We start from the raw sequence: 17,188 nt of genomic DNA, 5'->3' as shown, positions 1-17,188 counted from the left end.
TTAATGTTTCCAGGCAGCACACAACTCTGCCTGTTTAGCCATAAGTCCACAGATATCAGATCCATATATCAAGAACCAAAATGTAATGATGGTAGAAGATTTTGTCAATAGTAAATCACTAATCTGTGTAGCTTATAGTCATCCTTTTTATGTACCAGATTGCTCAAATCCCTTAACACATAACAGTATAACTAAAAGACAGTTTTAAACATTGTTCAAACAGTCTAAATGAAACTACTATAACATGGGTGCTTGACTTGTTTAATAACTGGGCCATGGATAACTATTCTGTAAGCATGGTATCAAACTGGTAGAGGATGTCAAGTGGAGCTCTCCCCAGGGGTATATTTTGGGTCTGCTCCTGTTCAACATCTTCACTAGGTTTGGAGCAGAACCATCCAATTGGCAGCCCATGAGCCACATGCACCCAGTGAGAGGTTAACATGCAGCCCCCAGACTCTCCCAGGCTACCACTGCCCCAATCTCTCCAGCTGCAGCAGCAGCTGAGGTCTCAGGACCACTACTTCCTCCTCTGGCTTCCAGTGCATGCCCCCACCCCAGAGGGCAGGGCAAACCCATGGTGCCAGGGAAGTTGGCAGTGCAAAGCACCTGTGCAGCCACAGTTACTATCTGTAAAACTACAGATGGTCAGCAAAAAATCAGGCTAAAAATGCCTGTCTATAAAAGCTGTAAAAAAGCTAGCCATCTGTAAAAACCCTAAGTAGCTGGAGCTGATACAAGTCTGTGGTGGGAAAACAGCTGGATGCAGCACTGAAGCATAGACAAAGCATAGCAGTGCCACCTCATATTAGAGCAGAAGTGCAACACCCTGAACTGAAATCTTATCAGGGCTTTGTAGATCCCTCCCCCCTAGCCATGTACTGCTGCTCCTAAGTGCTGCCTGGCTGACTAACACTGCTATTCCACAGCTAGGCTTCTTTGCAGGTCTGTGCCAAGATGGAGGGAGCAGGGCCAGTAGGAGTAGGGCTGACAGAAGCAGAGGGAAAGCATGGTGCAGAGTATGGCCAGGGGCACAGGTGTGTATGGGTGAGTAGGGCACTGGGGGTGGGTGGGGTGCAGCATGGTAAAAAATCATTGCTGAAGTCAAACAGGGTTGCCACCCCTCCCCCCCCCCCAAATTACTGGAAACTTTTTACTGACAAACAAGCTTTTTTATTTACTTTTTTTACTACAGTTTGTACTTCACACACAAAACCGAACACAGTCCTTCTGGCTGGGGTCTGGTAGCAGGGCAAAGTCTGGCAGAAAAATTACAACTTCACTATATAAAACATTTATCAGTAAAAATCCATGTTAGTAAAAAATGTTTGATTGTCAGCAAAAAGTACAAATTGTTAAAAAAAAAAAAATTATTCAACTGGCAGTTCTGCATGCAGCATGGTGCCCGGGGAGGTACCCGCTGCCTGCATGTACAGTGCATGGGTGGGAGAGGGTGGGTGCCTGCCCACCTGCCTGCTCTTGTGGTGTGGAGCGTGTAGCCTGCGGCCCACTAGTACAGTACCCATGGTGTGCAGCTGGTGTGGCCTGCAGGGCATGCGGCTTCTCTTGGCCCCAGTCCGGGTTGGGAGGATGGAACTGAGTGCACAATCATTAAATCTATGGATAATAGCAAGTTGTATGGACTTCTAGTCACTTAGTGGACAGGAGGAATATTTTAAATTACAGTAAAAGCCATGTTATCCAGCACTTCACAAGCCAGCATACTCTACTAACTGGCATGCCGACTTGTAAAGTAAAATGAAACTGGAAGTGCTCACCGTGGCACTTCCGGTTTCTCCGAGCCCACACGGCCTGGGGCAAATCAGCCTGCACTGCTAAGCCCCCACAGCCCGGGGGCATAACAGGCTGTGTGGGGCCTGCCTCACTGTCTCACGGAGCCCACAGGGCCCACGGGAGGGGCGGCAACACCCCGGACGCAACGGGAGAAGTGGCGGCCTGAACAGGCAAGGGTGCCTGTTCGGGCCGCTCAATTAACTAGCATATTTTGTTATCTGGCATCCCCCATTCCTGGGGGATGCCGGATAACAGAGCTTTTACTGTACCTTAATATGTTTGAAAAATAGTTTGAAGGAAAAAGGATGAAATTCTAAAAGGACAAGCGTAAACTTCTACACCAGGAAAGAACAATGACACATACAAATATAAATAAGGGAATTGACTACGAGGACCCATTGAGGGACCATGAGGACCGATTAAGGGACCTGAATCTCTTTAGCCTCCGCAAGAGAAGGCTGAGAAGTGATCTTGTGGCCATCTACAAACTCACCAGGGGGGACAGCAGGAAATAGTGGATACGACGTTTACCAGGGCACCAATCTGGGTAACTAGAAACAATGGCCACAAACTGAAGGAGCGCAAATTTAGATTGGACATCAGGACAAAATTCTTTATAGTGAGGATCACCAAAATATGGAATACGTTTCCAAAGGAGGTGGTGCTGTCCTCTTCCTTGGAGGTATTTAAAAGGAGATTGGACAAACACGTGGCAGGGATCATCTGACCCCAGCACTCTTTCCTGCCCAGGGCAGGGGGTCAGATTCAATGATCTGTTGCGGTCCCTTCTGACCCTAGCATCTCTGAATCTATGCTTTAGGTAGAGATGTTCCTATTTTGAGCATGGGGTTGGACTAGAGGATGTCCTGTGGTCCTTTTCCATCCTGTTTTTCTAAGATTCTTCAGTTCTTCCTACTGACTTGTCTATCTTCTATAATGGTGCCTTGCTTCCATACCAGCTGTAGGAGGGAATAAATTTAATGATTAAGATACAGCAGGAGGAGCCAAGAACCCTGGGTTCCACTTCAGTTTTACAGCTATCCTATTGTGCGACTTGAGCTTAACAATTTAACACCACAGTATCTTGCTTTATACATCTGTGAAAGAGTTTACATTGCATTCAGGAGGTGTGATTGCTGCAGAAGACAATATAGCCTGAAATCACATTCATCTGTTTGGCTCAGGTAGTAACAGCAGTGAAGACACAGAGGCACAGACTTCAGCAAGATGTGCACAAGGCCCAGGAGTGGACCTGCATATTTATTTTTGAAGCTCAGACACTAAGGCTACAGATAGACCGCTTCAACCATACACATAGCCATACTGCAATCATGCCTCCCAGTACTGCGTAGACATACTTGAAAAATAACTGATAACACTTTATCTGTAGACGTATGGCAAGGTTTCTCTAACTAGCATTTGCCAAATGATTTGAGACCCTTGGATGAACGCCACATGCCGCCGGAGGCTGGGGGGCATGGTGAGCTCTGCAGGCGGTGGCAGTGCTGTTGGCGGCAGGAGTATGGCAGTGGTGAGCAGTGAGCTCCCACAGGCAGGTGCAGTGCTGTTGGCGGCGGGGGGTGGGTGTGGCGAGCACCGACCCAGCAGTCAGCGACCACCCACAGATGCTGCCGGCAATAGTGGTGGCGGCCAGCGGCGATCGGGGACTGCATGCAAATGCCACCAGTGGTGTCGGCGGCACTTATGCAGGGGATACACCACCAGTCTCAGGGGGTGCACATGCACCCGCATGTACCCCCTACATGTTGCTAATGCAAGCGATTTAAGTGTAGGGAGGTGATCTAATGCAGTCATACCAAACAAGAGTGAAAAGGAAAAGTTCACTGCATAAAAATTAGACCTATCTCCTAAGTAGGGCTATGCAAAATAATTGATTTTTTTCAGGTCACTTAAACTAAAATGAAACCCTGAAAAACAATTTCAGTTCAGATCAAACTAAAACGATAGACTAAAGGGCCTGAATCTATTCAGCCTCCACAAGAGAAGACTGAGAGGGGATCTGGTGGCTGTCTATAAACTCACCAGCGGGGACCAGCGGAAAACAGGTGAGGCTCTGTTCCCTCGGGCACCACCTGGGATAACAAGGAATAACAGCCACAAATTGATTGAGAGCAGGTTTAGGCTTGATATCAGGAGGCATTATTTTACGATTAGGGCTGTCAGGGTCTGGAATGGGCTACTAAGGGAGATGGTGCTCTCTGCTACCTTTGGGGTCTTCAAGAGGAGGTTGGATAGATATCTGGCTGGGGTATTATGATCCCAGCACTCATTCCTGCTCAGGGCAGGGGGTTGGACTTGATGATCTGTTCAGGTCCCTTCTGACCCTAGAAACTATGAAACAAAGACCTGACATTTTTTTTTAATCTCAAAATAAATAAAACCCTTATTTTCCCTTCAAGAAGAGGACTAGAGGTTGACATTGTTCACAGAATGGGACCACTGGGTGATGGTGCCATTTTCCCTGTAAGCTTAGTGCATCTGACCAAGAGGGGACCAGGGTGGTAGGTCTAAGAGCCTCACCATTACCACTTCCTTCCCCGATCCTCTGTTTTGTGAATCTAGCCTTAATTTTTTTCTAGCAGAATCTATTTTGTAAATTTGACCCAAATTTGCAAATAGTTTCATGCTTGCTTGAACTTAATTTTTAGCAAATATACAATTCATTGAAACCATGCAAGTTTTCATTAAAAGCCATATCAATACTCTTAAACACTTCTATGGAATAATATGCTGCTGTGGACAAAAATGTGACACAAAGTATTCCCTCTTCTCTATTGGCTAAACATGGTTTTAATTTAAAAGTAATATTTTCCCAGGATGACTGAACTAGGATGAGAACAAGTTAATATTGTAGTACTGTAAGCTTTTGGGGTTTTTTTCACTGTAGTACTCAATTTAAATAAAATGCATTATGGTAAAGTAGAACTCTCATATTTCTTATAATGCATTAGATACAGGATTTAGCTGATTTAAAAAGACTGCCCATGGGTCAGTAGAGGGGAGGATGCTGTTCCCATACTTCTTAAATATTAAAGCAGCAAACTTGTTCCTAGGGTCTTTAAATAACAGTTGTGTCCACAAAGCTTGCAAACTAAACTGATATCTTGCAAAAACTTAAGACAACTAAACTATGTGCAGTGTGGACATTCCATTGACTCTAATGAGGTTAGTCAGAGTGCCTAAAATTAAGCAGTCACAAATCTTCGCAAGGTTTGGGCCTGGGTTTTAGCTAGGCTAGAACTTAGATGAGGGCTCTCTCAGGAACTCAAGTTGATACAGAAAGTAGTACTGTCAGTTCAGTAAGTGTCACTCTCCATAATTAGTGCCTCTCAGTTCTTCTAAATCTCTGGGAATTTCTCTTGAGACAATTGAAATGTTACTGTTATTTCTTTTTTATTTCAGTCAACGCATACAAGGATTTTTCATTAATTACATTTATTCAAATGCTTTGCTAAGCAAAATAGAATTTTTCTCTGTTTACCAAGACCAAACAGCCTAGTAGGAAAAGCATTTAGTGGAATTAAGATGGTACACATGAAAAGTCAAGTTCACAGTACACCAAGAAAAGCTTTGGCCTACAGGGAGTGTTTTGCTTGGTGTTTCACAATAATTTAGTGCTAAGTTTCTGGAAATTTTGCACTGTCCTATATGTGTTGCTATTATGCCAGAGCCAGCAGGAAGAACCCCACACCTACTTCCCCCTTCTTTTAAAAAATGATAGCATACTTTTGGGCAGTATGTTATGGCAGTATTATAAAGATTGCAAAATATTGCTATCAAGTCAGAATGAAGAGTGGCAACACCCGCACAAACAGTTCTTTTTTAAAGATATACTTTTGTATGGATACTTCACAGCAATACTTTTTAAAGTTGCCAATACTTCTGGTTTTGAATCTGCATATATGGCCACCTTCTCCCGTTCTTTTAAATTTAGTACTAAACTACTGCCCTGACCAGGGTTTGCAAGCACGCTGTTGCTGGGAACGCTCTCTTGCCACAGAACATAAAGCAAGGGTCCCAAACACCATGGATTTAAAGCAGTGGTTATGTTGATGGTGAATACAGCAACAGCTCAGCCAGGCCTACACATAAAATCTTTGTGACCAAATTAAAATAACAGTGCATCTTGTACAAAAATGCCAAGTGGCAGCTGGGACCATGCAAAACAGAGGAACCCCAATTGGTTTTATTCTCTGTGCTAGATTACGTCAAATCAAGAAAATGGTCAACAGAGAACTGACATGCTCATCACGTGTGAGTGCATCACAGAAGCCAGCAAAGGCAAGAAAGCTACATATGCATTTCAATTGACCTAGCAGATAAGGGAAACAAAAGGCTAAATATGCATCTCAAGAGAAACTTGTACAAGATACAGAAAAGAGGCTCTGTTACCTGACAAACACTTCTCCCAACAAACATCCTAAGGTATTGGGTATTAAAAATGTCTGAACTATTTCACGTATGTCTGGAGTTTGAAAAACAAACCATCACCTGTACAAGCTAGGCAAATGTGCTCCATTGATGTACAAATACCCCAAGACAGGTTTGGTGACACCTCTAAGTATCCTGTCTGACTGCTCGGGCCCATCACCTGTAAATTGACTTACAATTGCAGGGTCTGCAGAGATGCACAATTTTTACACCCAGACAATGCAAAAACAGGAGCCAGGCAAATAACAGTTATGGTATGATGATGGACATCTTTTCTTCCCTGTTTGTTTGGACTCTAAAATGCTTTGAAGTTATACAGTTAAACAGTATAAGAACTAACAGAATTTGCCAGCAAAGTGTGCACTCCAGGAGAAGCAGAGAGAGATCACTGCTACACTGCACCCAGATTAACCACCAACGGATCCTGCTTGGTGAAAGCTGAAAGACTAGACCAGCTTCCTTTCCCGGTATTGGTGAGAGAACACTATTGTTACTAAATATGTACTAGGACTTTGTGGAGTAGCTCATTTTATTTTGGGAAGGAGTCTTTTTTTTTCTGTCATTTGGTTTAATAAGTTTGCTTGTGGTATTGTTGTTAAAGCTTTTCTGCTATTGATCAACCAAATGTTGTGTCAATTCTTGGGGCACTAGGTTTAAAAACCTGCTTTCTAAGTGCAACAGTTCTCAACCTCATTAAGCTCAAGGCACACCTTGGAAAATGACCACAACAGGTCAGAATGTTTTTGATACTATGGATTCCTATTTGAAATCTCTAGGGTTTTTTTGTGAATCATGTGGAAGTGTTTGTACACCAAACAGTGCTAATAATGCATGGCACCCTTAAAAGGTTCCCAAGGCACCCTAGTACTGCATCACCCTAGTTGAAAATCACTGATTTAAAGCTTCCAAAACACATTTAATGTGTTTAAGGGGTGTAAGTTGTAGCCGTGTTGGTCTCAGGACACAGGCAGACAAGGTTCTTTGGGTGAATCTGATATCTTTTATTAGACCAACTTAAATAGTTGGAAAACAATTATTAAGCAAGTTTTGGGGTTCAAAAACCCTTCGTCAGGCTAAGGAAGTTTCAGCAGTCCCACGAAGAGCACACTGCTGAAACTTCCTTAGTCCGACGAAGGGTTTTTGAACCCAAAAGCTTGCTTAATAATTGTTTTCCAACTATTTAAGTTGGTCTAATAAAAGATATCAGATTCACCCAAAGAACCTTGTCTGCCTTAATGTGTTTAACACATTCATAGCGTCTGATGAGGTAGGCTGTAGCTTATGAAGCTCATGATTCTCTGAATGAGTTACTCTGTAACTCACCCTGCCTTGCCTTCTGCCTATATTCAGACTAGTACGACTAACTGCCTTTCTCTACTTTTAATGTAAGAATGTTCTCTTATCCATCCTGGTTACTCATTCTGTTTATCTGAGATCCTTGTATGACTTCATTTGGACATGGTATCATACTACACAGCCTGTTCTGATCTGTTACATAATATGTGCTACATACTCTTGAGACACTGTAATGTTTCACTACAGTGAGGACTGCATTTCCCTGTTGAGCAAAATAATCCAAACATATAGTCTACATATCAGCTTGTAAAGCACTTAAGATCACTTAAGGACTAATGGTGCTATAAGAAAGCAAGCTATAACAGACTAACTGGATGAAGGTTGTAAGATCTATATTACAGTACATAATCTGCTTTTTTTATATCTTAATTTATAAGTAGCAAAAATATATCAAGCTTAGAGCTATACTTTTTGGAAAATGAACATAATTTATCTTATTTTTAGAGGTCAGTTTTTCAAAATCAAAAACAAAGTTATAAAAAGTGACTCTGACTCATTCATTGTAATCTTCCCTGAACAGTGGCCATATAAAATACTATTGAATTCTAATCATGGCTGTACATGTAGAAAACTACATTATTAGTAAGGTTGTCACAAGATTAAATATGGCTCTCAAGTGATTGTCTGCTTCTATAATCTCACATACCTTCTTGGAGACAGGAGAGCATGCACTAAGGTAAAGGAGAAACTGAGCTCAGTTGTGATCACTAATGCAAAATCCATTAGTTTGGTGCATTAGGAAAGTCCTAATGTTAGCCCTGAAGGGTTAAAAGGATGATGAGTCTCCTCCCCACTGGACTTTGAGGACTGTTTTCAGCTCATTAAGTTCTGTGATGAGATTTCTTCCATTTGGGTGCTATACTGTAACATATCTGAAAACCAATATGCATAACATTATATCTTAGTAGATGCAATTTAGTTTTCTCCCTTCTACACAGGACCCACTGATGCTTTAAAAAGAACACAAAAATTTCCTGCTTTGCATGCAACCAGTGTCCGTGATCAGGGATACCAGGAATAGGACCCGAGTTTTAAGGCAGAGAGCAAGGGGGGCACCTGGGTGATAGTCACCTCTTTTCAAGACAGCTGGGTGTTAGCCATCTGACTGCCTTGGATCAGGGAAATGGGAGTGTCTCTAACAGCCCTTTGGGACTAAAAATTTCTCTCTAGGTTACAGAATCTCTGCCACAAAAGTTCATTAATGCTTCTCATTGTGTCTGTGACTGATCTTTCGAATTACATGCAGAACCTCATTAATTCCTACTCTGTTAGCTCTTTACAACCTGAAAAGATAAGTGGCATCTCCTCACTTCTTAGCAAAGGTTTAAGAGAATTCTGTACATCACCTTCTTTTATGTATCACTTTAATAATACACAGTCATGTAACTTTCCACCCTGTGCAGATGCAGCTATATCAGTAAAAAGCTACTTCACACTAGGATAATTATTCCCATATGGAAGAATAATTGTATTGGTGATATAGGTGCATTCTATAGGCTTTGGCAGGGATAGACACCTCCAAACAGTTACAGTTGTAGCAGTAAAGCTTATCAAGTGTAGTTCAAGCATTAAACTTAACTTTTGCAGACTGTACTGTGTAACGTTTGCTACTATATCAGGAAGATGTAAACAATTAAACTCAAATAATCACACTAACTATACCTTAGAATACAATATTCTTGCTGTTTCAAAATTGCATTTGTTGATTTAGTTGCTCATTTGAAATATTTAGTACAAGTGCTAGTTTTCTGTCAATATTTTAATGAATAATTTAACTGGGCAAAATGTTTGCAGAAGGTAAACTCTAAATTGAGATGTGACCACTGGTACTGGTGTCCAAACTGTTACAGCTTCAGTTGAAAATACTGAATAAATGCAATGAGCTTGGCAGGAGTGGGGGTGAGGCACTGAGAAAGAGAGTATTTTCAGTTGAAAACTATTTCTAAAAATTTGGCAAAAAATGCTTAAATGAATAAATTCTAAATACATTTTGGATAATTTGTAAACATGAAAAGAGGCAAACTTGTGAAACAATTATTTAGTATAGCTTCATGGCCTACTATGGCACTTTTCAGATGGTCATTCCTTACAGAAAGCCCTCATTTGGCCTGGTGAAAAAGCAGGATTTAAGGCATTTGGGAATTTAGAGGCAAGCTGAGAGAGAGGGGCACAAGAATCTTTTTTACCCCAAACTCCATCTAAATGTAAAGAGGTCTCTTTCATCATCATGAATACTAAGGGAAATAGGCTAAACATTTTTAGTGACTGGCTTATGTCACTAGTTAGAAAAATAGGGTGTCTCCAGTCTAGATTTAAGACACTGTTTTGATCCAGTAGGGTTCAGGTCAGGCCATATTTTATAGATTTCTTCATTACATCTAATATAGTAAGTACTTCATTCATTACAGCTGGTGTAATATTTCTTTATATACAACTGATTATGATATATTTTGAACAGCATATATTGTGAATAGCATACAAAGGCTGCAAACTGTTTTTACACACTGAATTTCACACTTCTTCTTGCTCTATAGAAAACATCAATTAAGCTTCCTTGCATTATGAAAATACCCCATAGTGGAAATGTTTAGGGATAGAATCCATGTAGGAAAATTAATCTGCTATTCATATTTAACAAACTACTGCTACAGGGGTAACTGAATTATCTATAATTAGTTTTAGTCAAAGCAGGCAGATTAAAAAAACCCACACATTTAAAAAGAAGTTCTTTCTGAGCTTTCCCTTGGATCATAATATTTTTCTGTCTCTTAGGGTACATCCAGAGGACCACGCACATGCTTACTGGGATGTCTCAAAGCAGTTTAGGACGCTGCAAGCAGCACGCTGGGAACGGTAAAATGTTCCCCACGCTGCATATTTGCAGTGTGGACTCTAAATTTGATATGTGGAAATCCAGATATTAAAAAAAAACAACCTACTGGAAAAAAGTGGTGCAAGCTGTGCTCCTGGAGCGTGCCTTGAAGCAACCAGAGAGGCTGGGTCCTCCAAAAAGACACTTTGGCACCTGGCTAGAGTGTCTCTATAGCTGCCCCATGCTCTGCTGCCTCAGCATGCTGGGGAAATAGGAGGGGGGGCAAGGCTGCAGCGGTGACTCCCAGGCTCTGTCCCAAGTAAGTAAGGACATGGGGGTGGGGGAGGACTGTGGGTAGAGGGTAGGTAGGAAAGACTGAGGGGGTTTGGGGGGATTATGGGTGTGGATGTGAGGGGGACTGTGGGTGGGGGGGGACTGCTTGAGAGGGGTGGGTCCTCCGCCTCACCTCCCCCCCCGCACAATGCACAACCCCCAGCATGGCCCACAACTGCCCCACATGGCCCACAGCCCCCCCACAGCTGCAGCAGCAGCTGCCATTGAGGCACTCTGGTCTCACTATTGACTGGCAGAGCCCCCCAGCAGCACGGTGCAGCCCCAGCCATCTGGTGCTGCATTGGCACTGCACAGAGGGGCCACACATCCTCGGGCATGGCCAGGTCCTGCCTACATGGAGCCGGCATGACCCAACAGTGCGTGGGGCAGGACCGGGGGTGCACAGCCCCTATGTATGGTGCCAATCTGGCACCAGGCAGCCAGGGCTGTGCTGTGCACCCAGGGGATTCTGCCAGTCACTAGCGGGACCTGAGTGTCCCAATGGCCGCTGCTGCTCCGGGGGGGGGGAGGGGAGGGTTTGGGCTGTGCAGGGGGGCTGTAAGGGGTACTGATAGGGCTGTGGATTGGGAGTGAGGGACAAGGGCATGGTCAGGGCACTGACATATCAGTGTTGCTCCTGGTGAGAGAAGGGGGCAGGGGCAGCTCTGATTTTTCTATGACTAAAAAACAAAAAGCAAACACCAAAGTGTATAGATATTTAGAATTCATTTATTATGATGATAGAAGCACTGGTAGGCTTCCAAATTGCTTAAAAGTTGTAAATATATCAATAAAACATTGCCCAACTGATCTCTCTGTACATAGTGGCATTTCATTTTAATTGCAGAAGAACACAGATTTTGGGTATTTTAATGAGAGAATATGGGTTTCTTATAAGAGAATTTGCAATTTTAAAATGGAACACCAGGATCTCTTCTGGTGAGGCAAGTGGCAAAACCCAGACAGAGGAGCCACCCAGGACCAGCACTAGGGACACAGCAGGAGGGGTGGCTGATCATTTGGGGCCAGGAGGACATACTTCGACAGTTTGAAGCAGGACACTGCAAGGAGCATATCTTGTGGGCGATAGCTGCCCAGATGGTAGAGTAAGGGCACCAGAAGACATGACAGCAGTGCCACCTGAAGGCCAACTGTGCAGCCACAGCCAACTGACAGCTGGCCCAGAGGTGCAGGCGGCTCTGCTGCAGTGCCTGTGTCACAGCCCTGGCAGCTGTGTTGTCCCTGTCTAGGTCTGGCAGTCATGGAGCCATGGGGCTGCAGGTCCAAGAGGGTGGACGCTGTCACAGGTAGGAGTAGGTCACAGCCAGGCAGCAGCCCCCACTGCCAGACTGCTGCAGTGGGTAAAGGGTGCAGAGGCCACTCTAAGTTAGGACTGCTTCAGCAGTCGAGCTGGCACAAGGGGCTAGTGTCCCCAGATACCAACTGGCTGAGCTTCAGAAGTTCCCTGAGCTCTTTCCCTAGGCAGCGCACTGCCAGCCTCTAGCTCCCCTGGCTGAAGAGGCTAGGCAGGGTCAGTTTGGGAGGAGCAGCTCAAGGAGCTTCTAAGCTGAAGGAGCTGAGCAGCCTGAGTTCCCCCTGACTGAAGGAGCTGGGCAGGGTCAGTTTGCCTCAAGTGCCACAATTTGCCCCACACCAAAGTGCATGTTCAGGCACGTGTGCTGAGATACAAATCTCAGGCACAAATTTGTGCCACTGCTATTTGAGTTGCTGCAAGCATATCTGCCTGCATGTATGGACACACCCTAAGGGGGTATGTGTGGGTGGGGCAGCTTGGTGGTTGTAGGGATTGTGGGTGTGAGGTTTGTGGGGGTTATAGGGCTTGTACAGGGGTTTGTGGGGGTACCTTGTAGCTGGGTATGTGGGTAGGGGGTTTGTGGGGGTGGGGGGACTGTGTGGCAGGGGACTACTTGAGAGGGGTTGGTCTCCTGCCTCACCCCCACACGGTGCACAGTCCCCAGCAGCAGCAGCAGCAGCAGCAACTGCTGCTGGGCACTCAGGGCTTGCTGCTAGTAGAGCCCCGCCATGGCGCAGCACAGCCATGGCTGCCTGAAACGCAGTGCTGCCTGTGCCACAAGTGGCGGGCCTGGGCCACCCTGGCCTGCGGGCATGCGCCTTTGGGCCTTTGTGCTCTTGCTGTCACGTGGGGTCCGGGATTTTTTTTTACCGGGATTTCCTGGTATCAAATTTAGAATTCACACTGCAAATATGCAGCGCAGGGAATTTCCCTCTTGCAGCATCTCAAACTGCTTTGAGACACCGCAGTAAGCATATGCGCACTCATTTGGACATGCCCTTGGAGTTTATCAAATCAGTAGACAATTTGAATTTTAGACACCCCCACATTTTCAGAGTATCTCAGGGATATGACAAGTTTAAAAAAGATTAACTTATCAGGAAAATGCTTTCCCCCCTATTTGTCATTTAGCTTCAGTTCTAGGTGTCGAGTTCTGCCAGCTACTTGTGCCTAACATGCATCACTGACTCAGTATTTCTACTTATCATATATACTCCATGACTAAACCAATGTCTAATATTTCTGGATATTATCACAGGCAAAAAAAATCTGTGGTACATTGCATTTAAGTTGCCCAATCATATTTCCCATTAATGTAATCATTAATACTTAAGAACATAAGACAATTTAACCAAGATTTAAAAATTGTACTTGAATTTTGTATCCCAACACCTTGACAGACTGTTTGATTATACAACAACTTCCCTTCTAGTTAAACATCTGAACTGCCAAAGAACATTAATATAGTTACCAGCACTGCACACAAACAGCCTTACACCTACATTTGGCTTGTGGGGTCCATGGAGACAAGGTCTCTCTATCTTTCAACCTCATCATTGGGAAATATGCACCAATTTAACCTAGTGGAGCCTTCAACAACTGTCCTGGTTGTTTGCCCCTGAAATGAGCTAATTAAATACAGGAAATATATACACTATATACACCCTCTAAACATAGAAGAGAGTAAAAATTATCCTAATTTATACATGAAAAAGAACAAGGCCAGAATTTAAGGATGTGCATCTGAGTGTTACTGCAAGGAACTAAATCTATATTACGGTTGCTTATATTCAAAGAAGTTTCTTGTAGAGAGAGGGTCTAAGACATTTGGATGGTAATGTAGGAGAAAGGAGTTTGGTAGGTGTTTCATTATTGCTAAATTATCAGTTTAATGGATTTGTAGCAATTGAATTGACAAGAAATGAACATTTGTATATGGGGAAGTCACACTGACTGGTGTTGACACTCTAACAGTATTAGGAACTGGACTAGTCTAGTAGTGCTCAATCTATGGCCTGCAGTCAGGAACCAGCCCAAAAAGCTGTGTCATCTGGTCTGCAGCGTTCCCCACAGATCTGAAAATTTGGCAGCAGGGAAGCTGTGGCAGTGTTAATTGCTACAGCAGAACCCAGAGCTACAATGATTAAAGCTGCTACTGCATCCAAATTTCCAGATCCATGGGTGGGATGACATGGCCTCCATATGCCAGATTCCACAGGCACATGGGATTGAGCTGATGCACAGGGTTGTTCCATATTCAGATGAGGCACACAAGACCAGGCCAGCATGCAGGGTCACACCTACAGACCGACCCTGTGCTGGATCAATTCCACAGATTAACCCCACATGCGGGATTTTGCTCATGGGCTGGTGTTGTGCCCAATCATCCAACCCATGGACCAGCTGTAAGATATTCATTTGGCTCATGGAGGCCAGATAGGTTGAGCACACTGGGCTGGCCTATAGCTACCTTCCTCAGGGACAATGCAATTGTTTACCATGAGGGAGAGGCTTCTAACAGTGGTTGACAAAAATTCACTGGAGCAGGGACAAGACTATAGAACTCAACAGCAGTTCAAAAAGATACTCACCTTTCCATGTTCTGAAATAGATACCAATCCACCTTTTTATTCTAGTCTTCCCATAAAAGTACCATCTGTGGAGTGACCTCACAAAATGTGTGCGTTGATAGATAGAAATTTCTATTTTTTATAAAGAATTTTAAGCTTGCCTTCTGCTGGCAGGGAAGTAGAGTAGTATTTAAGATAAGTTTAGGCAACATGATAATGGGCACCAATGTAAGAAAGATCTGTAGTTCATCTTTATCCTTACCAACACAGTGTGCATTCCAGTGTAAATTCTGCTGAGACCCACTAAGGTAGAAAATACAAATGCTGCTATTAGTCCTAGTTCAAATGGGTACTGCAAAGAGAACAAAAGAGAAAAAAAGTTACCATTAAAAATTACTAACATTAAAGAATGTCTGTAAGTACATTTAAAAATATTCTCCACATGGATGTAGGATTCAGAATTGACTCTTGAGAACTGCTATTCCAGAAACCTAGTGGGAATCAGGATTATTCAGTTAGGCGCTATGGCTGCTGACAGCCATGAAAAAAAAAAGCCCCAGCACTTTACTGGAAGAGGAAGTGTGTTATCTTGACCCAGCTCCCTAGCAGCTGTATAGATTGAGCACTTCAGCAGGGCTTTTTAGTGCTTTTATCTAATAGCTGATTAAATCAGCTATTAGATAAAAGGGCCAAGAAGCCCCGATGAAGCACACGGTCTATACAGACATTGGGTGAACTGGGTCAAACTAACACGATGCCTCTTCTGGACATGTGCTGCGCTTGGTGCAGGGGCACACTGAGCTTAAAGTAAAACACTGTTTTTTCTTTTCTTTTTTTCATGTCTGTAAGCAGCCTATCAGACTAGTTGCTGTTAGAATGGGGCTCAGGCTCAAAGCCACATGCAGTCTTTAGAAGATCCTAGGATTCTGTCTTCCTAACCTAATGATGGCATGAGCGCACCATGGAAAACATATCGAACCTGAAGATTGGCTTTTGCCTGAAATACAAAAGAAGAGCACGTTGCAATGTCCAGTAGACTGGGCTAATTGGCTATGCATTAGAGCAAAAGAGCTGCTAGAGTACAGCAAACTGTTCAAGTGATCATCAAGGGTTAAATCTTAGACTGCCTAAGTGGGAAATGTGATACCTTTACAGTCTGACTAAAATTGTGATCAATAGTTCTCAAGTAGGGCAAAAAAAAGAAAATCAATATCTAGGCTGAAATTGTAATCCAATTAATACAGCAGTCTTATTATTCACACTTTCCTTTGTCATTTAAGAATTCTTTAAACTTTGCTATTTTTCATAAGACTGATTTCACTTACGTTTCTTTCTCTGAATGGTCTTGCTGATATGAATCAACTAATTAAAATAGTTGTTTAACTATTTTCAGATGGCACAAAGGAAAAAAAATGCTTGATAGAGAACTAGGTTAATGCATTAGCCCTTCACCTCTGCATTCAAATCCTGGCTTAGGTCACATGAAAATGAGTTTGGTAGTCATATCTTAGTTATTAAGTGATTTTTTTTCTGTAGAATAAAAACAAGTTATCCAATCTAACACAGTAGACTGTCTGCTCAAGAAAATCCTAGACTGGGTGGATGATTAGAGGTGATTGTAAGTCAGGACAGATATGCTTTTGCAGAGCTCTATGTTTGACAGCTTACTCTCTGTTTGACAACCTTCCAACATCCTGATATGGAAAACTTGATTAATATGGATGAAAATAAAATGCAGTATTGAACTGGCTACTATATAAATGTATTAGGCCCCCTCTACACATTACAGGTATTGCACAGTTACCTGGTTAATTACCTGGTTAACTGTGCAATTACCTGGAGATCAGCTACATGTGCAAAGTAGCTATCACATAATAAAAAAAAAGCTCCAACCTTAAAGTTGGACCTTAAAAATGCATACTAACTTTATAGCTGGTTGCTACTGTGCTTTAATTTGCACATGTAGCTGCATATCCCTTGTGGCTGGGGACCCCTTCAGCTGAAAGGGCTCTCAGCTGCAGGGGTGCATCTTGCTCACCATGAAACCCCCGAGTCCTGGGGATTGCAGGTGCTGTGATCCCTAAAGCAAGGGGGTGCATTGAACCCCCAGCCCACATGGGGCTCTGGGTCCCAGCTGTGCCTCAAGAGCAGCTGGGACTGAGTGTCCCACAACTGATAGGGCTCCCAGTCCCAGCTGCACTTCACAAGAGACAACTGGGGCCAAAAGCTCTCGGTCCCAGCTGTGTTTCATGTACAGCGCAGCTGGGACTAGGAGCCCATGGGAGCCTGCTTCTTGCCAGTGCAGGGGGAGCCTGGGCCTGATGGGGAGAGGAGGCTTACTCCGCCCCTTCCCCCACAGCTGCCATGTTGGGCTGGGCCGGGCCAGGCCAGGCCCCCTTTCCCCCCAACACTGCCGCAGTGGGCCAGCTTTTCCCTTGGCTCGGGCTCATTCCTCCCTCCCCCCTGTTACCGCTGATGCTATGGCACACCCACTCCTCCCCCCCACCCCCACGTCAGGCCTGCTCAGGGATGGGAGGAGTGGGCTCGCAGCCAACG

The 17,188-nt window shown here is 43.8% G+C and overlaps 1 protein-coding gene across 3 annotated transcripts in view; it reads right to left on the bottom strand.

Annotated features, from left to right (window-relative positions):
• Window positions 1-17,188, bottom strand: part of SGPP2 (sphingosine-1-phosphate phosphatase 2) — a 121,355-nt gene that overhangs the window by 9,314 nt on the left and 94,853 nt on the right. For all 3 annotated transcript variants that reach the window (XM_059730945.1, XM_059730944.1, XM_059730946.1), the window contains one exon: window positions 14,895-14,984. In XM_059730945.1, coding sequence (XP_059586928.1) covers window positions 14,895-14,984 — 90 coding nt within the window. The remainder of the gene's footprint in view (window positions 1-14,894; window positions 14,985-17,188) is intronic.

Source organism: Alligator mississippiensis, chromosome 7 (assembly GCF_030867095.1).
Source record: "Alligator mississippiensis isolate rAllMis1 chromosome 7, rAllMis1, whole genome shotgun sequence".
Lineage (NCBI taxonomy): Eukaryota > Metazoa > Chordata > Crocodylia > Alligatoridae > Alligator > Alligator mississippiensis.
This window is presented reverse-complemented; position numbering and strand designations above follow the sequence as displayed.